Source organism: Oncorhynchus kisutch, linkage group LG13 (genome assembly GCF_002021735.2).
Source record: "Oncorhynchus kisutch isolate 150728-3 linkage group LG13, Okis_V2, whole genome shotgun sequence".
In the NCBI taxonomy this organism is placed as follows: Eukaryota; Metazoa; Chordata; class Actinopteri; order Salmoniformes; family Salmonidae; genus Oncorhynchus; species Oncorhynchus kisutch.
In genome coordinates this window covers 11,238,358-11,263,861 of record NC_034186.2, presented here as the reverse complement: position 1 = coordinate 11,263,861, position 25,504 = coordinate 11,238,358, and the positions used below count along the sequence as shown (strand labels likewise).

General features: G+C 46.1%; 1 protein-coding gene across 8 annotated transcripts in view; it reads right to left on the bottom strand.

The window, feature by feature from the left end:
• The window catches only part of pde4dip (phosphodiesterase 4D interacting protein), a 157,288-nt gene that overhangs the window by 57,082 nt on the left and 74,702 nt on the right, over positions 1-25,504 (bottom strand). For 3 of the 8 annotated variants that reach the window (XM_031785581.1, XM_031785578.1, XM_031785582.1), the window contains exons 1-14: positions 16,507-18,792; positions 14,214-14,351; positions 13,705-13,824; positions 13,375-13,467; positions 12,839-13,048; positions 12,610-12,768; positions 12,423-12,527; positions 12,113-12,250; positions 11,827-12,006; positions 10,523-10,717; positions 9,727-10,015; positions 2,372-2,472; positions 1,776-1,954; positions 143-452 (exon numbers count right to left, since the gene is read on the bottom strand). In XM_031785581.1, coding sequence (XP_031641441.1) covers positions 143-452; positions 1,776-1,954; positions 2,372-2,472; positions 9,727-10,015; positions 10,523-10,717; positions 11,827-12,006; positions 12,113-12,250; positions 12,423-12,527; positions 12,610-12,768; positions 12,839-13,048; positions 13,375-13,467; positions 13,705-13,824; positions 14,214-14,351; positions 16,507-17,796 — 3,507 coding nt within the window. In that variant the 5' untranslated portion in view covers positions 17,797-18,792. Of the gene's footprint in view, positions 1-142; positions 453-1,775; positions 1,955-2,371; positions 2,473-9,726; positions 10,016-10,522; positions 10,718-11,826; positions 12,007-12,112; positions 12,251-12,422; positions 12,528-12,609; positions 12,769-12,838; positions 13,049-13,374; positions 13,468-13,704; positions 13,825-14,213; positions 14,352-16,506; positions 18,808-22,594; positions 22,649-23,744; positions 23,860-24,588; positions 24,771-25,008; positions 25,133-25,504 lie in introns of those variants that run through there. The other 5 variants (XM_031785584.1, XM_031785585.1, XM_031785583.1 and 2 more) reach the window with 3 other exon arrangements.

The following is a 25,504-nucleotide window of genomic DNA, read 5'->3' as shown; positions in this document are numbered from 1 at the left end:
ACACAAGACCAGAGCAATGTCAGTGCTGTTTATATCCATGGCGATGCAGATATTAATTTCAGGCCTAAAAAACAGTTGATCTATCAATATACAGTATCACACATTATTAGAGTATTATTTAGTGTGTGGTGGCTCCCCCTACCTGTGTGGAGCAGGACAGCATGGCTCCCAGGTCCAAAGATGCAGGCCTAGTGCAGTGTCTCCTCCCCAGGCCAGGGTCTCTCAGGGTGGGCCTGGGGGCACAGCACTTCCCCTGGGAAGGACAGTCATCATCCCAGGCCTCCCACAGCTCAGACCCACACAGCTCCTCCTCCTCTTCCTCCTCATCCACCTCTTCTTCATCCTCCTCCTCCTGAAGAATCTGTTCATGCCTAAGGTCTGTCTCTGGCTGGCTGTCTGTCTGGTGAGAATTCAGCTCCTTATTTTCCATGCGTAGGTTGAAGAGGGCTTTCCTGTGAGAGGGAGAACACAGACAAACCTCAGATGAAACCTCTCGTGTCCACTGTTCCGGCCAGGGTGAAAACCACAGGCGTTTGTACACCTATACGCTGGACCTCTGTATACCAACGGAGGCTTCTCAGACAAGGAAGGGGAGGACCATTTACTTGGCTCATCGCGCTCTAGTGACTCCTTGTGGCGGGCCGGACGCCTGCAGGCTGACCTTGTCATCAGTTGAACTGTGTTTCCTCCGACACAGTGGTGTGGCTGGCTTTCGGGTTAAGCAGGCGTTTAAACATTTTTTGAACCTTTATTTAACTAGGCAAGTCAGTTAAGAACAAATTCTTAATTACAATGACGGCGCTGGGGCAATTGTGCGCTGTCCTATGGGACTCCCAATCACAGCCGGATGTGATACAGCCTGGATTTCGAACCAGGTACTATAGTGACACCTCTTGCACTGAGATGCAGTGACCACTGCACCACTCAGGAACCCAAGCGCAGTTTGGCGGGTCATGTTTCGGAGGACGCATGACTTGACCTTCACCTCCCGAGTCCGTTGGGAGTTGCAGCGATGAGACAAGATCGAAAAAGGGGGTAAAAATACAACAACAAAAAATGTATCTAAATACTGAAACATTAGTTATCCTTTTTAGATAAAACTATACTAAATATATGAAATACACTGTTTTGCTAATGAATGTCTACAATAGCCTCAGCAGCACTCTGTAGAGTAGCATCGTGGTGTAGCTGGGTACATTTACTTCAATACAAAACCTTCTTAAACGGGAGCAAACGGAACGAAACGGGGATAAACATACCTGAGTTTGTCCAATAGAAACTCTCATTTGCCATTGTTGGACTAATGATTACACCCTAGATCAGCTAGATGCAGGCCAGAAGAGTGGACGTGTCACTGTCTGTCATGTTGATTACTCAAAATGTGTCTCTTGACCTGTGCACCTACGTTGTAAACGTTCAGTCACAGGCTAGGTTGTAGCAACCTCATTCAATTCAAGTATCATGTAGTAGCCTAACCCTATCGATGTTACATTGAACTGGGTGAATGGAATATGAATGACAGTCATCCAATATGCTGTAATATAAATAAGACCATGTTCATAAGAAAGAATCCTCATCTTAAATGGCACAAGACTGCCAAAATAGGCGGGAAAGATTTTAGATTGAGTCAATGTTTCCTTATATGAATGAAGGTACATTTGAATTAATTTAATCTCATTCATACAATTTAATTCACTTTCATTCATATCCTGTATTTATATCATGTTTCATAACATGTGGTGTGTTCAGCCAGCTAGTCAGTGTGTTATCGGTACCTCATCTGGGACAGGGAGGAGAAGCCAGCCTTTTCCAGCTGAACCTTTAGCTCCTGCAGTTCTCTCTCCACCACCCTCTTCTGTTGCACCAGCTGTTTCACGTCCACCAGCCCCTGGCCCTCTCCCACAGGATGCTGGGATAGCTTCCCTTTCCCAGGTTTTCCATGAAGCTCTGCGTTCTGATTTGAGGAGACAGGAGAGAGAGAGAGATAGATGAGCACGCCAGATCGCCACAGTATGTTGATAACTAAAATATGAGTGGGGGTTAGTAAACATTCAATGTGATATGATTAGGACAAAAAAATCTACCACTATTTCAATATTCTAGGTTAGCTAAAGTATGGCGGCAGGTAGCCTAGTGGTTAGAGCATTGAGCCATTGACTGAAAGGTTGCTGGTTTGAAAACCCAAACTGACAAGGTTAGTTAGAAAGGGTTAGAAAAGGTCAGAAAAATCTGCCAATGTGTCCTTGAGCAAGGCAAGGTACAACTCTAATTTGCTCCAGGGGTGCCGTACTATGACGACCCTATAAAACAACATATTTCACTGCACCCATCTGGTATGTGACAATTAAAAAAGTATTCTTGTATGGCCTACCTGCATTGTGGCTAGGGTTTGAGCTGTCAGTTTGGACTCCTCTTCCTCCATGCTGTCTGCATAGTCACTGTTGACATCATCCTCTTCCTCTGAGCTGAATTCTGTAAACAGAACACGGTTTGTAGCTTAACAATAAACATATACACAAATTATGAAAAGAAAATGTCACACTGACAAAGAGCGCAACTCTTTTGCATTTGGCAACAGATTGATAAAAACATACAAATCCTTGACACTTCTTGCTTTTGCCAGAGTACAATTCAACAACCTTTCTATACTGTGTGTTTTCACACATCAAACACAATCTCCCCCAATCCTGGCCTTTCTGCATGTCAAAGTCTTTCTACCAAATAGTGTTTCCAACAAAAAGTAAACGCATCAACAAAGATCAGTAATGGCGGTGGTCACTCTGAAAACCTCTCCTTCTTCCCTCAGAGGTGATTTCTGATTCTCTTCCTGTCTTTATGTTTTACAACGGCGGAGGAGTTCCAAGATGGAGGTGCGGCGGGTTCAAAAAAGCGCCCCCTTGCAGTCATCTAGTGTATATATAAAGACAGGGAGAGAAGCTCTAAAAAGAGCAGCTCAGAAATGACCTCTGAGGGAATCTATCTCTCTGGACTGGGTTATACTACTGTATGGGCAGATAAACAGTAAGATAAACTATAAGAGCAGATAACAGTAAATATAACCTTACAGACACAGCTCTGTGGAGTAACAGGCTGAGGTGTCACAGACTTTTATTTTATTTGACCTTTATTGAACTAGGCGAGTCAGTTAAGAACAAATTCTTATTTTCAAAGACGGCCTAGGAACAGTGGGTTAGCTGCTTGTTCAGGGGCAGAACGACAGATTTGTACCTCGTCAGCTCGGGGATATGAACTTGCAACCTTTTGGTTCAATGCTCTAACCACTAGGCTACCCTGCTGCCCTAAAGGGCTAGGATAGGATTTAACTTATATCTTGCTAAGCTATTGGAGTAGTTTTACATATATTAGTAGTTTTACAGTTATCCTTTTATTTACAGTTCAAATACAATGATGTACATAAACCCTAGATTGCTTATACTATGTATTGGCCAATGAGAGGCTTTGAAGCCACCAGCCATTGGAATGAATGGAATTCTACAGTATTTCAATTAAATGTTTCAAGGACAAAATTACATATATTTAAATATTGTTGTTGTTGTAGTCAGGACAGTAACAGTAGCACTTAAAATATATATATACTTTAAAAGGTGCACTATGCATTAATCGCTTCCCCATTTCCTGGTTTCTGAAATTCTAATAATTCACCTAATTTCAGTGTATGTGACAAAACAAGCATAGAGAATGTAGAAGCAGATCTAAAACTCACATTTCTATTTGTTAGAGTCATCCAATAAGTTACATATTGCAGCTTTAAGGAAAATGTTTTTATTTAAAAAAATTATAATAATGTCCGGAACGGCGTGAATGGAATGGCATCAATACCTGGAAACCGTGTGTTTGATACCATTCCCTACTGATTCCGCTCCAGCCATTATCACAAGCGTGGTTCTCCCCAATTAAGGTGCCACCAACCTCTTGTGGACAAGTGTAATTGACCAGGTCAGAGTATTAAAATGCATAAAACAGTGCAAAATGCACATCCTAGAAAGGATAAGGCATCATTGGAGCAAAATAGTAGAGTCCATAATTGTGTCTAGATCTCTGTGGAATCTGTTCAGTGTCCACTCTGTCACGCCCTGGCCTTAGTATTCTGTGTTTTCTTTATATTTGTGGTTAGGCCAGGGTGTGACATGGGTGATTATGTGTTTGTCTTGTCTAGGGGTTTTGTAGATTGATGGGGTTGTGTTCAGTGTAGTATTCTAGGTAAGTCTATGGTTGCTTAGAGAGGTTCTCAATCAGAGGCAGGTGTTTATCGTTGTCTCTGATTGGGAACCATATTTAGGCAGCCATATTCTTTGGGTATTTCATGGGTGATTGTCTCCTGTGTCAGTGTTTGTACCACACGGGACTGTTTCGGGTTTACACCTTTCTTGTTTTGTATATGTTTATTGTTCACGTTATCATCTTTATTAAAGATGTTCGACCATAACCACGCTGCGTTTTGGTCCGCCTCTCCTTCCCAGGAAGAAAACCGTAACAGAATCACCCACCACAACAGGACCAAGCGGCGTGGTAACGGGCAGCAGGAGCAGCGCAAAGAGGAATGTACATGGGAGGACGAGTTGGACAGTAAAGGACCCTGGGCACAGCCAGGAGAATATCGGCGCCCCAAAGAAGAGCTGGAGGCAGCGACGGCGGAGAGGCGCTGGTATGAGGAGGCAGCACGGCGGCGTGGATGGAAGAGAGTCAGCCCCAAAAATGTATTTGGGGGGGCACAGGGAGAGTTGTGGCAGAGTCAGGAGTCAGACCTGAGCCAACTCCCCCTGTTTATTGTAAGGAGCCAAGGAGGAAACCAGAACCAGAGCCGGTGTTGGAGGTGAGCGAAGCAGAGACCGTGAAGGAGTTAATGCGGAAATTGGAGGAGAGAGTTATGAGGGAGTTGCTGTGTTGGTGCATGAAGCACGGAATTCGCCCGACGGAGCGTGTCGGGGATTTGATGGCACCTGGGTCAGCTCTCCATTCTCGTCCTGAGGTGCGTGCTAGTCATCTGGTGAAGATTGTGCCAGCCTCACGCACCAGGCCTCCTGTGCACCTCCCTAGCGTTGCACGTCCTGTGCCAGCTCAGCGCTACAGTGCTCCTAGCAGTGCTAACCGTGGCGGGCGTGGTACTGGTCAGGCACCGTGTTATGCGGTGGAACGCACGGTGTCCCCAGTACGCGTGCTTAGCCCGGTACGCTACATCCCAGCTCCCCACATCTGCCGGGCTAGGGTGAAGATCCAGCCAGGGCGGTTGGTGCCAGCCCTGCTCTCAAGATCTCCAGTACGCCTTCACGGTCTGGTCCATCCAGTGCCACCTCCACACACCAGCCCTCCGGTGGCAGCTCCCCACACCAGGCTTCCTGTGCGTGTCCTCGGCCCAGTACCACCAGTGCCAGCACCACGCACCAGGCCTACAGTGCGCCTTGCCTGTCCAGCTCTGCCAGAGCCTTCCTCCTCTCCAGCGCTGCTAGAGTCTCCCGCCTGTCCGGAGCTGCTAGAGTCTCCCGCCTGTCCGGAGCTGCTAGAGTCTCCCGCCTGTCCGGAGCTGCTAGAGTCTCCCGCCTGTCCGGAGCTGCTAGAGTCTCCCGCCTGTCCGGAGCTGCTAGAGTCTCCCGCCTGTCCGGAGCTGCTAGAGTCTCCCGCCTGTCCGGAGCTGCTAGAGTCTCCCGCCTGTCCGGAGCTGCTAGAGTCTCCCGCCTGTCCGGAGCTGCTAGAGTCTCCCGCCTGTCCGGAGCTGCTAGAGTCTCCCGCCTGTCCGGAGCTGCTAGAGTCTCCCGCCTGTCCGCCAGGATCCGCCAGAGCGTCCCGCCTGTCAGCCAGGATCCGCCAGAGCCTCCCGCCTGTCAGCCAGGATCCGCCAGAGCCTCCCGCCTGTCAGCCAGGATCCGCCAGAGCCGCCAGTCAGCCAGGATCCGCCAGTCTGCCAGGATCCGCCAGAGCCACCATTCAGCCAGGATCCGAAAGAGCCGTCAACCTGCCTGAGCTACCCCTCAGTCCCGAGCTACCCATCAGTCCCGAGCTACCCCTCAGTCCCGAGCTACCCCTCAGTCCCGAGCTACCTCAGTCCCGAGCTACCCCTCAGTCCTGAGCTACCTCAGTCCCGAGCTGATCCTCAGTCCGGAGCTGATCCTCAGTCCGGAGCTGCCCCTCAGTCCAGTGGGGCCCTCTGTTAGGGTTCTTAGGCCAAGGTCGGTGGCGAGGGTCGCCACTCTAAGGACGCTAAGAAAGCTATGTTAGAGTGGGGTCCACGTCCCGCGCCAGAGCCGCCACCGTGGACAGACGCCCACCCAGACCCTCCCCTATGGGTTTAGGTGTGCAGCTGGGGGTCCGCACCTTTGAGGGGGGGGTACTGTCACGCCCTGGCCTTAGTATTCTGTGTTTTCTTTATATTCGTGGTTAGGCCAGGGTGTGACATGGGTGATTATGTGTTTGTCTTGTCTAGGGGTTTTGTAGATTGATGGGGTTGTGTTCAGTGTAGTATTCTAGGTAAGTCTATGGTTGCTTAGAGTGGTTCTCAATCAGAGGCAGGTGTTTATCGTTGTCTCTGATTGGGAACCATATTTAGGCAGCCATATTCTTTGGGTATTTCATGGGTGATTGTCTCCTGTGTCAGTGTTTGTACCACACGGGACTGTTTCGGGTTTACACCTTTCTTGTTTTGTATATGTTTATTGTTCACGTTATCATCTTTATTAAAGATGTTCGACCATAACCACGCTGCGTTTTGGTCCGCCTCTCCTTCGACGGAAGAAAACCGTAACACACTTGACAAAGATTGGATTTCAGGAATGTACTCTATTCATACCAGGATGATGCCCATTCAAAAGCATATGTCTAAGCACTAGGTGGCTGTAATCTGGTACTGTCAGACAGCCGAGTGATACATTATTGAATGATACAATACTCAATAGATTATGTTCACAGATGCTATGCTGTGGAACGGGCGTTAAGGAGAGGTACGGCCAGCAGGGGGCATCACTCTGCTCATTGGGTCTAACAGGGCTCTGAGGATTAGAGTTCCCTTGAGGAGTGATTAAGGGAGATCTAATTGGCAGGTGTCTACATGCAGCTAGGAAAGTCTACCCTTGTTTCTATGTAATGTCCATTGCCCTTCAAATAATCAACGTAATGCAATTGGAGCATTTTACTGTTGAACTTGGGATGATTTTGTGTATGTGTTACTGTCTAGGGTACCATGCCCTATATCTACAAATGAGCTGTATACAGTACCAGTCAAAAGTATGAACACACCTACTCATACAGGGTTTTTCTTTATTTTTTACAGTGTAGAATAAAAGTGAAGTGAATAACACAGTAGTATTCCAGGTGAATATCTCATGAACCTGGTTGAGAGAATGCCAAGAGTGTGCAAAACTGTCATCGAGGCAAAGGGTGGCTACTTTGAAGAATCTCAAATATAAAATATATTTTGATTTGTTTAACACTTTTTGGGTTACTACGTGATATCATGTGTTATTTCATAGTTTTGATGTCTTCACTACTATTATGAAATGTAGAAAATAGTAAAAAAATACATTTTAAAAACTTGAATGAGTAGGTGTGTCCAAACTGTTGACTGGTAGTGTGTGTGTGTGTGTGTGTGTGTGTGTATATATATATATATATATTTGTATGTATGTTTATGACCAGTGTACAACCCATGTAGACATTGTTTATGGAGTCAGTCAGAACCAACCAAGCCCACCATATAAATCCGACAGAACACACGTTTGTTTATTAAGCCTGTCAATGTCATGGTAGTCAGGGTGTTTACTGTGCTCTAGTGACAATGATCTTACTGTGCTCTAGTGACAATGATCTTACTGTGCTCTAGTGACAATGATCTTACTGTGCTCTAGTGACAATGATCTTACTGTGCTCTAGTGACAATGATCTTACTGTGCTCTAGTGACAAGGATCTTACTGTGCTCTAGTGACAATGATCTTACTGTGCTCTAGTGACAAGGATCTTACTGTGCTCTAGTGACAATGATCTTACTGTGCTCTAGTGACAAGGATCTTACTGTGCTCTAGTGACGGATCTTACTGTGCTCTAGTGACAAGGATCTTACTGTGCTCTAGTGACAAGGATCTTACTGTGCTCTAGTGACAAGGATCTTACTGTGCTCTAGTGACAATGATCTTACTGTGCTCTAGTGACAATGATCTTACTGTGCTCTAGTGACAATGATCTTACTGTGCTCTAGTGACAATGATCTTACTGTGCTCTAGTGACAATGATCTTAGTGTGCTCTAGTGACAATGATCTTACTGTGCTCTAGTGACAATGATCTTACTGTGCTCTAGTGACAATGATCTTACTGTGCTCTAGTGACAATGATCTTACTGTGCTCTAGTGACAAGGATCTTACTGTGCTCTAGTGACAAGGATCTTACTGTGCTCTAGTGACAAGGATCTTACTGTGCTCTAGTGACAAGGATCTTACTGTGCTCTAGTGACAAGGATCTTACTGTGCTCTAGTGACAAGGATCTTACTGTGCTCTAGTGACAATGATCTTACTGTGCTCTAGTGACAATGATCTTACTGTGCTCTAGTGACAATGATCTTACTGTGCTCTAGTGACAAGGATCTTAGTGTGCTCTAGTGACAATGATCTTACTGTGCTCTAGTGACAAGGATCTTAGTGTGCTCTAGTGACAAGGATCTTACTGTGCTCTAGTGACGGATCTTACTGTGCTCTAGTGACAAGGATCTTACTGTGCTCTAGTGACAAGGATCTTACTGTGCTCTAGTGACAATGATCTTACTGTGCTCTAGTGACAATGATCTTACTGTGCTCTAGTGACAATGATCTTACTGTGCTCTAGTGACAATGATCTTACTGTGCTCTAGTGACAATGATCTTACTGTGCTTGTGACTCAGATGGCAAAGACTATAGGAAAAGCAGCTTCTGTCGAGTTATCAGATGGTTTCTCTTTTAGAGACAAACATGTTGGGTAATGTCTCTGGGAGAAAGGATGAATATTAAACATACCTATAGTCCAGGAGAGGATTATGTGTGTCATCCAGAACATACTGTGTTCCTTATAGTGTGACATTCTGACAATGTTTAAAAGTTATTCATTGCTGTTAAAATGTACTGTAATCTGGCAAAAGCTAACATAAATTATATTCAACTTGAAGCACACATTTCAGACAGCAGGCATTGTTTGATATTCTATAAAAATCTGAGTTTCTGAGACTGGTATATAAACTCAATACCATTACATGGTATATAACATAACCACCGTGGTACATGCAAAGGCACACACATAATATTGGTATAAATAGCAAAAGTCATGACATAACTTTAAAACACATGCTGTTATCAACACTATCATACAAAGTTAAAAATCTCATGTTATGCATGAAAACATAACTCCTACCTTCCCTCTCTGTTTCTCTGTCTACCAGTTATACGTTCAGAGAAGCGTTTGATACACAAGCTACTATACAGAAAAACTAATACATAACACAAAACATCAACATTTATAATTGCAAATATAAAAATCAATAAGCAAATATATAAATAACATTGTCTTGCAGATACTGCCAAGTTAACTATGGTTAGCATCATCACCCGAGAACCAAGACACCCATGTTAGCAGACACATTAGTAGACCCATACACCACACCCCAAACTCTATGAGAAGAGAAGACAGTGCTGCCCCCTGTAGCCCAGAATGTGCCACTACAGACAGAGCTCCATGTTCCTCTGATGCCCACCTCCAAACTCTGCCTGCCTGTTGACTGGCCTGTCTGTCTGGCCTGTCATGGTCCTGAGGGCTGTGATCTCAGCCTGGGCCTCCCTCTCCCTCCTCAGGGCTAGACGTAGCTCATCCTGCAGGGCCTGGAAGTTCTGGCTGGTCCCCTGGAGGTCTGGACCCTGGAGGTCTGGACCCTGGAGGCCTAGCTGGGACCCGTAGGCCTGGGAGCCAGAAGTTAGCTGTCTGCGGAGCTCCTGGAGACGTTCAGTCTGCTCACTCATCACCTCACCCAGACGACCTGCTGAGTCCTGGATGAGAGGAGGGGCAAGGGGAGGGTGGAGATTTTGGGGGATTAAAAGATCTGAAACAATACATCTTCATGGAAAAAAAGTCTCCCTCTCTCTTCTCCTCCCTTCCTCTCTCTCTTCTCTTCTCCTCCCTCTCTCTTCTCTCTCTTCCCCTCCCTCTCTCTTCTCCTCCCTCTATCTTCCCCTCCCTCTCTCTCTTCTCCTCCCTCTCTCTTCTCCTCCCTCCCTCTTCTCCTCCCTCTCTCTTCTCCCTCTCTCTTCTCTCTCTTCCCTCTCTTCCCCTTCCTCTCTCTTCCCCTCCCTCTCTCTTCTCTCCCTCTCTCTCTCTCTTCTCTCCTCCCTCTCTCTTCTCTCCTCCCTCTCTCTTCTCTCCTCCCTCTCTCTTCTCTCCTCCCTCTATCTTCCCCCTCCCCTCTATCTTCCCCTTCCCTCTATCTTCTCCCCTCCCTCTCTATTCTCTCTTCTGTACTGGGGAACTGGAAGATCAGGTCAGTTGGGTTGAATTACCTGGATGTATTGGTCCCTGGAGCTGATGGTGTCGAGCAGGTCCTGAACCAGTGTGTGGTGCTCCTGGGCCTGGCGGCCACGGTCGGACAGCAGTTCCTGGAACAGTTTCTCCTTCAGAGAGAGGCGAGCCTTCATCTCCTCCACCACCTCACTGGGACCTGCCTTCACCTTACCTAGCAAGGCTCCAGTCAGGTCCTGGGAAGAGAGGGAGAGGGAGAAGAGAAAGAGAGAGAGAGGGAGCGAGAGAGAGAAAGAGAGCGAGAGAGAGAGATTAATTTGACAAATAAGCACCAATCCTTATTTCTCGTTCAAATACTGTGTCCAGGGTATACTGTGTCCAGGGTATACTGTGTCCAGGGAACACTGTGTCCAGGTTACACTGTGTCCAGGTTACACTGTGTCTATGGTATAGTGTGGCCCGGGTATACTGTGTCCAGGATATAGTGTGTCCAGGATATAGTGTGTCCAGGGTACACTGTGTCCAGGGTACACTGTGTCCAGGGTACACTGTGTCCAGGATACACTGTGTCCAGGGTATACTGTGTCCAGAGTATACTGTGGCCAGGGTATACTGTGGCCAGGGTATACTGTGTCCAGGGTATACTGTGTCCAGAGTATGCTGTGGCCAGGGTACACTGTGTCCAGGGTACACTGTGTCCAGGGTACACTGTGCCCAGGGTATAGTGTGTCCAGGGTATACTGTGACTATGGTATAGTGTGTCCAGGGTATACTGTGTCGAGGGTATACTGTGGCCAGGTTACACTGTGGCCAGGGTATACTGTGGCCAGGGTATAGTGTGGCCAGGGTATAGTGTGGCCAAGGTAGTGTGGCCAGGGTACACTGTGGCCAGGGTATACTGTGGCCAGGGTATAGTGTGGCCAGGGTATACTGTGGCCAGGGTATAGTGTGGCAGGGTATACTGTGGCCAGGGTATAGTGTGGCCAGGGTATAGTGTGACTAGGGTATAGTGTGGCCAGGGTATAGTGTGGCCAGGGTATAGTGTGGCCAGGGTATAGTGTGACTAGGGTATAGTGTGACTAGGGTATAGTGTGGCCAGGGTATACTGTGGCCAGGGTATAGTGTGGCCAGGGTATAGTGTGGCCAGGGTATACTGTGGCCAGGGTATAGTGTGGCCAGAGTATAGTGTGGCCAGGGTATACTGTGGCCAGGGTATAGTGTGGCCAGAGTATAGTGTGGCCAGGGTATAGTGTGACTAGGGTATAGTGTGGCCAGGGTATAGTGTGGCCACGGTATAGTGTGGCCAGGGTATAGTGTGGCCAGGGTATAGTGTAGGGTGTCTTACCTCAGCCTCCTTGGTGCGTGTGTGCAGGGCGTTCTGTAGCTGGCTGATGAGTGCATCTCTCTCTCTCAAGCTGCGGCTGTGTCTCTCCTCACTGTTTGCATGATGGTGCTGTACACTCCTCCACGCCTCACACACCTGCTCCTGTTCCAGACCCTTCCCACGCACCAGCACCTCCAGACTCTAACACACACACACACACACAGAAAGATAAAAAATTGGTGTGTGTGTGTGGGTGCGCGTATGTCTGTGTTTATATTAGTGTTTATATTAGTGTGTTCATCAGTACCATGATGGTCTCTTCGTTGTTGGACAATACACAGCATTGTCTCTCCAGGTCTCTCTCCTTCTCTCTGAGCAGCAGCTGTAGCCGCCGCATCTCTCCCTCCTTCTCCTCCACACAGCGGAACTTCTCATCCACCGCTCGCTGAGAGGAGGGAACATCATGCAGTAGAACAATATAATGCATCTCTATGGGAACACAGCTGTCAATCAACACCATACATGACACTGCTATCATGCCCTGCTGTATCATGAGTTTGATGTAATAGCTGTAGTAGTTGTTCTTAGGGGTTCAACTCTGGTAGTGTGTGTCTCACCTCCAGTGCTCTGTCCCTCTCCTTGATGCGCTCTTTCAGTTTGGAGAGGAGAGAATCACTCTTCTCCCTGGGCCCCTGTTGCTGGTCCAACAACTCTGAGTACTCCTGAGAGACAGGGACAGGGTTGTGTGAGGAAGGCTGTGTGTGTGTGTGCGTGTTTGACTGTGTGCATCTCTGTGTGTCTGACCTGCACAAGCTGCTCTTTGCTCTGAAGCGAGGTCCTCAGCTCTCTGATGGTCTTCTCCATGTCCTCCTCCGCTCTCAGTCTCTCTCCTTCCTTTTCATTCAGCTGTTCCTTTCTCTGCTGCAGCTCTGAGCGAACTTTCTCCAGCGCCAGATGCAAGTCCTAGAGACAGGTAGCATCACAGTCAGTCTCATACAAAAACACATGTTAACACACAAGCAAACGCACAAACCTGGTTGTGTCTGTCAGTGCTGTGTCTGTGCTCCACGGCCCCCTGCAGGTCTTGCTCCAGGCGGATCAGGGCTCTGGTCAGGTCCTCCTCCTTCCTGGTAGCCTGACGCTGGGCCCTCTGGCCTGCCTGCAGCTCCAGCTGGGCCTGGAACAGAGAGCCCTGGAGGGCCAGCACCTTCCCCTGGCCTCGCACTGACTCAGCCCCAGACACCTGCACCGAGATGAGAAGGAGAGAGAAGATGAGGGGTGGGGTAGAGGGAAAGCCAGAGAGTGAATGGTTCTAAACGACAGGGAGGAGGACATTAGAGAGCGTTTCATTAGATACAGTGTGCTGTGAGCATGGGTCTAGGAGACCATTATAACATAACCCATTGTCATTATAACATAGTGGGTGTTTTCCAGTGTAGATTACTGCATACTGTACACCACAGGAGGCTGCTGATGGGAGGAGGCTGCTGATGGGAGGAGGCTGCTGATGGGAGGACGCCTCATTACATCAGGTGCAGATTTTATTCAGAGCATTTTAGTGTGATTTACCTGTAGTGTCTGGACCTGGTTTCTGTTGGCCAGGTCTTTGAGAGAACAGAGCATGTCGTTCTGTTCTTCTATGACTCGGTACAACTCTGCTGCCTGAGAGAGACACACACAAAACACAAGTATCTTATAGGTAACCTACTGTTCATCAGTGGTGGAGAGAAACACATCAAGGGTCATAGAGAATCTGTGTACTTTTTGTCAATGTCTCTTCTTGTGTGCCTCTGCATTTCTCAGTGTGTAATTTTCAGAATTTTCTGTCTCTCTCACTCTCTGAAAACTCCTCTCTCTCTCTCTCTGTCTGTTTCCATTCCTCCCTCCATCCTTCCATACCTCAGTGTCCTTGCTGTTGATAGTGTCAGTGAGGTTGAGGACGTTTCGTTCCTGTCTCTGTGCCTCCTCTCTGACCAAGCGCAGCTCACACTCCATGTCCCCCAGTCGCACCTGCAGCTTCTACACAACATAGTCACGGACACGTCAGAGTCAGGCTAAACATTTTATAGAATATTACAGTTCACAAATTATGTTAGCATGTTTATAAATACTTTATAAGCAAGCCTTTCATTTAAATGCTTGATTTTGGTTTAAATTTTTTAAACATTGAATACATAATCCCCCATGTCTGATATGGTCCAGTAATGTAAAAAAATAGGAAGACCTAGAGAAATGTTGAGTGTCTGAGGGGGAAGTGGTACCTGGTTCCCGGTCCAGTAATGTAAAAATTGGAAGACCTAGAGAAATGTTGAGTGTCTGAGGGGGAAGTGGTACCTGGTTCCCGGTCCAGTAATGTAAAAATTAGGAAGACCTAGAGAAATGTTGAGTGTCTGAGGGGGAAGTGGTACCTGGTTCCCGGCCTCACTCTCTCTGATCTTGGCCTGTAGAGAGTGGACCTGGAGCTGGGCCTTCTGGAGCTCACTAACACAGTGACCTGCAGCACTCTCATACTGCGACAGCTTGCCTTGCTGCTCATCTAGCAGCCTCTGAAACACACCAGAACACACACAGGTTCAGGTTAATACAACAGATATACAGATTGACCCACACACACACACTTCCCATTCAGTTGTGTGTGACAGTGGAAAGTGATGAGGTCAGCTAGCTCACTGCTCGATCACTTCCTGAGAAAGAAGTCCCTGTTTCCACGGCAGCGTGGTATTTACTTCCTGTTTGTTATTTTTCAGATGTACAGATACAGATTGATATGTACAACCACCCAGCCTGTTGGGGGTTTAAAATAAACCACAACTCCAGGGTTACATCTAAGAAGGGCTATCTTTATGATTGTGAGGGACTATTTTGGTCTGCATGGTCTCTCATAGTCAATAATAGGAAAATAATTAAATTGTCTTTGTCATTTAATTTCCAGGATCAGCCAATCTTCCATTGGCTCTTTAGACTATCACCTGGGATATGTGTGATATGATCCACTCCCACATGCTGTCCTGTAAAGTCATTACAGGTAGGACACACACACATACATACACACACACATACACACAGAGGACTCAATCTGGGCTCTAATGACTGGATGTTGTTCCATGGGCTTAGTGAATCAACAACCCAGTAAACTCCCTGATTCATGCTTATCAACAGGCCATTATTTCACGGTATGGGTAGACTCATTCCTAGACATACAGAACCGTTCAAGTTTGGGGCCACTTAGTAATGTCCTTGTTTTGAAAGAAAAGCACATTTTTTGGCCATTAAAATAACAATAATAATCAATAATAATATTGATCAGAAATACAGTGTAGACATTGTTAATGCTGTAAATGACTATTGTAGCTGGAAACTGATGATTTTTTATGGAATATCAAATCAAATTGTATTTGTCACATACACATGGTTAGCAGATGTTAATGCGAGTGTAGCGAAATATCTACATAGGCGTACAGAGGCCCATTATCAGCAACCATCACTCCTGTGTTCCAATGGCACGTTGTGTTAGCTAATCCAAGTTTATCATTTTAAAAGGTTAATTGATCATTAGAAAACCCTTTTGCAAGTATGTTAGCACAGCTGAAAACGGTTGTTCTGATTAAAGAAGCAATAAAACGGGCCTTATTTAGTCTAGTTGAGTATCTGGAGCATCAGCATTTGTGGGTTTGATTACAGGCTCAAAATGGCCAGAAACAAAGCACTTTCTTCTGAAACTCATCATTCTATTCTTGTTCTGAGAAATTAAGGCTATTCCATGCAAGAAATTGCCAAGAAACTGAAGATCTTGTATAACGCTGTGTACTACTCCCTTCACAGAACAGAGCAAACTGGTTCTAACCAGAATAGAAAGAGGAGTGGGAGGCCCCGGTGCACAACTGAGCAAGAGGACAAGTACATTAGAGTGTCTAGTTTGAGAAACAGACGCCTCACAAGTCCTCAACTGGCAGCTTCATTAAATAGTACCCACAAAACACCAGTCTCAACGTCAACAGTGAAGAGGCGACTCCGGGATTGTTGGCCTTCTAGGCAGAGTTGGCAAAAAAATATCCATATCTCAGACTGGCCAATAAAAAGAAAAGATTAAGATGGGCAATGGAACAGACACTGGACAAAGGAACTCTGCCTAGAAGGCCAGCATCCCGGAGTCACCTCTTCACTGTTGACGTTGAGACTGGTGTTTTTCTTTCAAAAACAAGGACATTTCTAAGTGACCCCAAACTTTTGAACGGTAGTATAGGTCTACACTATGAGCCTGACAGACGAGGCCAGCAACTGGCTCACTATTAACATGACAAAAAGCCTGTCTAGCACAAGGCATCGTTATTCATATAGCAACCGCTGCCATGGCTACGGCCATGTTGCTAGGATAGCGATGAGAGTGGTAATCAAGGGGCCAGCTGTGTTCAGCTGTATGATTGGTGGATGGCTAATGGGATGACTAAAAAAGCCTATCAAAAACAGCCAAAAGCCTTGGCCTTGTTCATTCATATTAAATAATAGACATAGAAACTGCAGATTAGCTGGAGAGGATCCATCTCAACTGCAATATCACAGACTATGTGGACATTCTACAAATCACTAGGGGAAAGCTGGTAGAATGAAGCTCTATACAGGGCCAGGCCCATAGAAGCTGATCTGGTAGTTCCAGTGTGTCTGATCTAAGAGCCTGGCGCTGGTGGTTGTCCTGCTAGCTACCTGTTGGAAGCGGAAGGGACCACACTGCACGTAGTCATCCAGCCACTGCTCCTCCATCGCTGACAGCTCTGTCTGCAGCTCCTGCTGACTGCTGGGGGTCACCAGATCTGGGATGGCAGGGTGGGAGTAGAGCTCATAGTCTGGGGTACTGCGGGACTGGGGGAGACCCATCTCCAGTTTGGGTTTAACTAGGATAGGGAGCTTGCTGCCTTGAGGGGACTTTAGAGGTCTGTACTCCCAGTTCCTCACTAGACTTAGCACCAGTTCCAGGGTCAACCCATGGACTGACTTGTCCCTGGGGGCCTCATCCCACTGGAGGTGGGGGCCCCTCCTCTGAACCCTCCCTGGGTCCTTCTCTCCTCTCTCTCTCTCCTCTCGGTGGGTGGCACAGGGCCGAGCCACGTCCACAGCTGTGTCCAGAGATTCAACCGACGTGCCCGGGCTGAGGGTCATCCTCTCTGGGTCCCCATCGCACAGCGTCCTGTCGCTCTCTGGTTCCATGGGAGGGGACTCGGAGGGGACAGGCGTGGACTCTGACCCTGTGGAGGTCTCCTCGCCCCCCAAGGTGCTGCCTGAGTACCGAGTAGAGGGTCCACAAGACGTGCTCCTCCTGCCCACCCACCTAGGGACCTTACACACAGCCTCGTAGTCAGAGTCGGCCACACGGAGAGCGGCGCATCCCCTGCACCGCCTGGAGCGATGCCCAGAGAGAGTCTCCGATCCTGTGCACTGAGGGTGATGATGCTGGGTGTGGTGCTGGGGGTCTGGGGCTGGGCTCTGCTGGTCCTCGTGGTCGGCCCAGGACTCGTACACAGAGTAGGCCAAGTCGTCCTGGAGCAGGGCGCTGTACCTGGCCTCCTGCAGGGCTGAAAGGTCCACTATAGGGGAGTCCCCCTCAGACCGCCCACCACCCTCTGTCTCTCCTTCCCCAGTACCCCCCATCCCAGTCTGATCCCGGGTCTGGTCCTGAGTGTTGTTCTTCCGGTACAGGCCTCCTATACACTGTCTAAGCCGGTCCTTCTCCTGCAGCAGCTTGTGCAGGCGCTCCAGGGACAGAGCCTCCACACGGGCGATCACTGTGTCGAAACGGTACATGCGGTCCAGCATGAAGGTACACTTGGAGCAGGCAAACTCCCCACGGCCGTCGCGGGTCAGCTCTCTGCCCAGGGCGTGGGACAGCAGCACCTGCAGGTTGAGTTTGGAGGCCGGATGGAAGATCCATCGCCGTTGGTTACCACAGAGCTCGCGGGCACAGATCCGACACACCTCCTTCATTTTGACATCCAACATCACAGATAATATCTGCTTTCAGTTTTACTGTGGGGTGGGGATTGTGTCTGTTCTGATTGCTCAGGCAATAAAATAAGGTGTCTTGTACCAACAGGTTGGATATCAATAATCCATCAATAAATCAATAGATTGAAATGATTTAGCTGCGTGATGTTCATGTAGTTTTCTTCAATATGCTGCTTTCGCAACAACTAATTGGGGTCCGAATAAAATACCTAAATGTATTAAAAAAGTTATCTTCAAAATAAACAGGTCAATATTAGCCTAATACATAAACTAGTGCATTGTGCCATATTGCTGTTGGTAAAAACTCCTCGTTGTTGCATCCTCGATGAAGAACGGCATTACAGAAACGGGTATACCATCGCATTGCAGTTATTTGAAAGGGCGCACTCATTTCTATATCAACGCGATGACTTCTATTCAATGTCATCTAAAGAATATAGACTGTAATCAAACATAGTCAATAGGGAATATAATAAGGAAGAGACGTCTCATTTGTGATGAGCGCAGTAAAAAACCCAGTGTCATTGTCGTTGTAACAATGTCACTGTCTGCGGCAGGGGCTGCAGCACTTTCAGTTCGTCAATGATACAAAATGTAATCAAGCTGATAGATACATTACATCAAACCTGCTGGTTACAGAATCAAACAACATTTGTCAGGCTATTTTTGTTTCACTGCCGAAATGCCGATGTAATCTCATATTTTCTAACAGTGCTAATCCAAGACAACAAAATGACAGTTCCACTGTCTCATCGCGGCTAATCCGACACGAACACGGAATTCACCACCCGAAACGAAAAGACGGTAGTAGAGACGTCCTTATCAAAAATACATCGTTGACCCGTTATTTTTCGGCTCCATGATAGCAGTTCACTGGACGGTGTGATGAGGATGGAACGGGAGGTTTGGTTTCCACGGGTTTTTAACGTGCATAGTTTATTAGCCTAGGTAGGCTACCGAACAGGGCGAGATGGAAACGTTGACAGAGATTCAGCCACACTGGACAACCTGGTCTCAGAGCATTTCGTATTTTTCTGTACGTAAACCAGAGCCTCCTCCATTTAGTATGATACGCTATGTTTTATATGTATGTATTCATTTGCGATTCCAATTTGCATGATATATTACAAAATTAAATTGTTACAATATGTTACGAAAATATACAATATGTCATCAATTTGCAAAACATATGATATGTTACGATTCCAATTTGGTGTTGCCCAACATTAGCTAAGTGGCTAATGCTAACATTAGTTAGCTGGATAACGTTAGCTAGGCAAAGCTTAGGGTTAACCTCTTGAAGCTAGAGGGCACTATTTTTATGTTTGGAAAAATAACTTCCCAAAGTAAACGGCCTATTTCTCAGGACAAGATGCTAGAATATGCATATAATTGACAGATTAGGATAGAAAACACTCTAAAGTTTCCAAAACTGTCAAAATATTGTCTGTGAGTATAACAGAACTGATATTGCAGGCAAAACCCTGAGAAAAATCTAACCAGGAAGTGGCCTCTATTTTGAAAACTCCATGTTCCATAGCCTCCCATTGCTCCATTTAAAGGGATATCAACCAGATTAATTTTCCTATCGCTTCCTATTGCTTCCTATCACTTCCTCAAGGTGTCAACAGTTTCAGGCTTTTATTTTGATCAATGAGCGTGAACGACCACATTGCGTAAGTGGATAGGTGGGGGCTCTCCGAGTGAATTGTGTGCAAAAGAGAAAGGCGGCCATTGTTACTCCCGGTCCTAGTGAAAAGCCAACTGTCCCGGTTGATATATTATCGAATAGATATTTGAAAAACACCCTGAGGATTGATTATAACGTCTGTCATAAACGTCTGTCATGTTTCTGTGGACATTATGGATATAATTTGGAATGTTTGTCTACGTTGTTGTGACCGCTCTTTCCGGTGGATTCCTGGGCATAACGCACCAAACTAACGGAGGTATTTGGATATAAAAAATATCTTTATGGAACAAAAGGAACATTTGTTGTCTAACTGGGAGTCTCGTGAGTGAAAACATCTGAAGATCATCAAAGGTAAATGATTAATATGATTGCTTTTCTGATTTTCGTGACCAAGTTACCTGATGCTAAGTGTACTTATTGTTTTGTCGAGCGATCGATAAATGTACTGCTTTCACTATAAATCCTAATTTGAGATGACAGGTGGATTAACAAAAGGCTAAACTGTGTTTTTCAATATTGCACTTGTGATTTCATGAATATGAATATTTTCTAGTAATATTATTTGACTGTGGCGCTATGCTATTCAGCTTTGCTGATGACAATTATCCTGGATCCGGTATGGGTGGTTCAGAGAGGTTAAGGTTAGGAGTTAGGGGAAGGGTTATTTGGCAGGCTAAGTAGTTGCAAAGTAGCTAAAAAGTAGTAAGTACTTGCAATGTTGCTAATTAGCAAAAATTCTAAAGTTGTCCGTAATGAGATTCGAACACGCAACTTTTGGGTTGCTAGATGTTTGCGTTATACGCCCATTCACCCAATCTGACCTCAAGTAACCTTCTGTTTTATGTAACCATACCAAATGTAACATGTACTGATTTGAGAGTGCCGGAATTACATGTACTATGTTACATCTAGTCTATGAGACCAGGCTGCACTGGAAGGTACCATTTCACTGAAACAGGGATGATAGAATCCTCCTGGGTATAAAACCTTCCTGCCTGCCTGACAGTCTAAAAACATCACATTATGTAACCATTAAACCATATATATTTTCCTCACAAATTCATTTATATTATTATTCCTTTAGATCCTCTCGACACAATTTATAGATATTCATAAGATAGATAAGGTGGAAATTACTATAGGCCTAAAAAGTATGCCTATAGAGATAGTCAGTATCTGAGTATCTGTTTTATGACAAAAGCCATATCCCATTATACCCTGGTTATTATAATAATAATAGAAACATGAAGGCATAGCCTAATATAATATAACATCTAAACAAGTTAGCTGTGTGTGTCACTGTGTGTGTGTCACTGTGTGCTTGAAACGTAGAATTAGGCCACCATTTCATGTTCATTTACTTGAAACGTGTCTTTCCACTCTGCTGAAGTTATAGGCTACTACGTTAGAATGAGTTCATCTGTACCCTGAGGCAGGAATTTCCCAGCAGCACCCAGGCTTTTGGCCTTCACACGGAGGCCCTCACGTCAGCCAAAATCATGAAGGGATAAGGGGAAGAGAGCCCCTGCTACCTACCAATCACATAATACTGTGTGATGCACTGATGGTTTAGCCTAAATCCTGCCTCTCAGAACCCCTAGGCTTTCCCGTGCAGTAAGAGCATGAATCTTCCGCACTCAGCACCTTATCTTTCATTACGAGTGTTGTTTATGTTGATGTAAATGATCAGTCCTGATTTGTTTTCTCCAGAGGGTGCAGACCTTTGGGAACTCAAGTGTACTAACTTCTAATGTACATTTGTCACCCAAAAAGCTCAAATAAATTCATCCTGGAGACGAGACGTCATAACAGCGATCGACCCTAACGATCAACACAATCAAAACTCTATTAATCCTAATCAGTGGGAATAACAACGTCTCTTTAGTCATTACTCCACCGTAGTGACAGAAATAAAGAGTCAAGAGAGGGTGACTAAATACATTTCCCTTTTGGGGTGTCTCTTTTGTTGGTGTGCCATGTAAACAACCGATTCATTCCTCCCATAATTAAAATTCACTTACATCATGGCCTTTTAAAAGACAGAAGTGCCATGTGTTGTAATTATAGTTAGGAGACCCAGTTTAACCTTTGAAATAACGGTGTGTGTGTGTGTGTGTGTGTGTGTGTGTGTGTGTGTGTGTGTGTGTGTGTGTGTGTGTGTGTGTGTGTGTGTGTGTGTGTGTGTGTGTGTGTGTGTGTGTGTGTGTGTGTGTGTGTGCGCGTGTGTGTGTGTGACACATTTACATCAACATAACCCATCTTTTTGATTAGCTGTAACACATGATGCAAGTTAACAGGAATAGAAGAATATAATACTGTAGAAGAATCCATCTCAATATGAAATTCAAGTCCCATTACAACCAAACCAGACAACATTGCATGATTTTCTCACAGTGCCATGGCAACAAGCAAGATTGTATAATACAGCTAAATCATGAAACCCAGCTAGATATGCTCAATACTGTAGAGGGAGAGATTTTAATGTTGAACAATATTTCTGAGTGATCCAAATGCACCAAGCATTGTGATCCTTGTGCATTTGTGTAACAGCATGTGCGTCTGTGGCACCTTAATGGGGGAGGACGGGCTCATGGTAATGACTGGAGCGGATCCAGTGGAATGGTATCAAATACATTAAACACATGGTTTCCATGGTTTCCAGGTATTGATGCCATTCCATTAGCTCCGTTCCGGACATTATTATGAGCCGTTCTCCCCTCAGTACCATGTTTGTATATGTGTGTATGCAATATGTCCTCTATTTTACATACAGTTTGCATTGGATTCCAACAGAGGGCAACCTCTGACCATTTGTCCCTGCAGGGAGCATGGAGGGGGTTGGCACGGTTCTCACATACCATTGCCTTGCTATCAAACACTAGTCTCGGCAACGCTGGCTACAGGCCTTGAATTCCATCCCTCATCTCGCAAACTTCAGTTTATCATCATTTACTGCAGCCCACTTCACCAGTGTTCCTGTCTCTGTGTGGATGCATGTTCATGCTCCAAAAGCATATGTCAAACCAATGGAATCATCATAACCCTTCAGATTCCCACAACAGACATAGGATCGGATGGCAGTATTTCTGCCCCACGTACCTGCATCTCCTGCTGGACACAGCTCTTCTTCCGACTCATCTCACCCCGCAGCAACTGTGGATAATAACGATGGTCATCATACTCAATCTGATGTTCCTCAGAAAAATGTGAAAACAAATATATGAATGACAGGATTGCATTGCATGACGTTCTGTGAAAAGGGTCACATTTTCTTAACAGGATATCATATTGTTCTGCTCTCCTACTACATTATAGGATTAAAAATGGACACGGAGGCACTCGTGAGTCCTGCTGCATACAATCTATAAACTCCATCAGTGATTCTCCATATCATGGTGGTGCTGAGGTGTGTTAGTCTAGTCTGTTGACGAGGTGTGCTAGCCTTGTGATGAAGTGTGCTAGCCTAGCCTTGTGATGAAGTGTGCTAGCCTAGCCTTGTGATGAGGTATGCTAGCCTTGTGATGAGGTGTGCTAGCCTAGCCTTGTGATGAGGTGTGCTAGCCTAGCCTTGTGATGAGGTGTGCTAGCCTAGCCTTGTGATGAAGTGTGCTAGCCTAGCCTTGTGATGAGGTGTGCTAGCCTAGCCTTGTGATGAGGTGTGCTAGCCTAGCTGAGCGATGAGATGTGCTATCATAATCTTGTGATGAGGTGTGCTAGCCTAGCCTAGTCTTGTGATGAGGTGTGCAAGCCTTGTCCTGTGATGAGGTTTGCTAGCCTAGCCTTGTGATGAGGTGTGCTAGCCTAGCATGCCCCCGTGGCATTAGGTGCCAGGGTTCCACTGACCTATATACAACATGCTTAGACATACAGGACAGATATGGTAACAGTATCTCAAACAACCATCTGGGTTCAGCCGTTCAGCCGTTCTTGCAATTGAGATTGGGGAGGTAAGTGGGGAGGGGGGGAGGAGAGGTATGGCTAAACAGTGAAGAGTGTGACCCATATCTCAATAGCTAGCTGTGAGCACAGTAGATTTGGCCCTCGCGTGACCGATCAAATATCCAAAATAGTACTAGGCCCCTAGTCATTAAACTAAATGGCACCCGGCTTCATATTTGTGGACAGGTTATGATTTGTATGAAGATGTGTGAGAGAGATGCTGATGGGTTGTGTATACTAGATATATACAGTAATTGTGTACTCTATGTGACCCGGTTTGATCCCACTTCAATTGTGGGATTTTGTTTACCTCTGCATCGCTGTCTTTCTTCTGGAGGGAAGAGGAGAGGTCGTGAACTCTGACCTCCAGCTCTCCGACCCTGTGGCTCAGCATTCTCCTTTCTTCAGTCATCTCCTCTATTACTCTGAGAGGGAGAGAGAGAGAGAGAAAGAGAGAGAGAGAGAAAGAGAGAGAAAGAGAGAGAAAGAGAGAGAGAGAAAGAGAGAGAAAGACAGAGAGAGAGAGAGAGTCAACAACATAAATGTTCACTATTTAAAGCACCACAGAGGCTTTAAGGTCATTAGGTTGGACTGGGGCCTAGAGTGTGTGTGTTTTATGATGGTTGGGCTGAAGGTCCTCATGTAGCAAGTACTGTACTGCACCACCTCTTGGACTGATATGTGATCCCATACCCCTTGGTCAGGAGAGGACAGTATGTTGGGTACGACTGCCACTGTCATTCTTATCAGTGTGTGAATGACAATGTCATTGTCAAAGTCCATGTGAATCAATGCCAATGCTAACAGGCCTACCAATGCCATTGCCAATGCTAATAGGCCTACTAATACCAATGCCAATGATAATAGGCCACTCAATGCTAATAGGCCTACCAATGCCAATGCTAATAGGCCTACCAATGCTAATAGGCCACTCAATGCTAATAGACCTACAAGTGCTAATAGGCCTACCAATGCTAATAGGCCTACCAATGCCAATGTCAATACTAATGTGAGTGCCAGACATTCTCAGCTGTACAATACAACCGGTAGGTAGTAGAGTAAGTCTCTTGTATTAAAGCCACACATTACTCTGAGAGAAACACCACGCTGACACATCAGTCATGCCTCAATGACCACCTGTCTTCCATCCTCACCTCTCCTTCTCTGCCAAGGCCTTCATCTGCAGCCTGGCTCCTAGTGACCGTCCCTCACACTCTTCCTCGTCCTCCTCCTCCATCTTCATCATCATCTCTCTCTCCAGGACCAGGCAGCGTTGGGACTCTTCCTCTGCTAGAGAGGCCATCTTCTCAGCCTCGGCCCGCGCTAGCTGGACCTCCTGACAACATGACAGCAGAGGAGGTGAGTGGTCATGTCAATAGTTCATTAACATTTAGTTATGGAGGGTTGTTTACAACACAATGCATCAGGTTTGAGGAGGAGAGATGTGTATATTTACAATAGTATTACTGGAACACTGTATTAGGTGTGGGAGGAGTGTATACATGCAAACAGTCTGGAGGAGTGTCAGTGAAATGTAACCGCATCAGTGTGTGTATTAATGTGTGCGTGTGTACCTCCTGCAGCAGCTGGACCTTGGTTTCCAGGATCTCCTGCATGTGACTGATCTCCTGCTGCCTCGCCTCACAGACACGCTGCTGCTCCTCCTCATCCTGATTGGTCTGGCTCTCAGACGTCGTCCTGTCAGAGCACAGGATCACAGCGATACAGCAGAAATATAAAAGACACATCGCAGAATGAAAATATCACATCCTGTACCTCTATTTACATAACATATGTTCATGTAAAAATGATACATGTTTCTGTAGATGTCTGTTGTACTGCAGGGTATGTCGTTTGTTGTAGCCTGTGTATTTTACTATTCCAACGTTTAAAATCTAACAACCAGTCTCACTGGAGAGTGATAGTGTATTATAGAATGTAATCCAGGGACTAATGCTTCCCTGCTTTCTACACCTAATGAGGCAACAGAGGAGGATTTATCTTTACTGCATTGTGGTCCTCTGACAGTTGTCAGTATTACTGCTCCTCACACACCACCTCACAGTACAG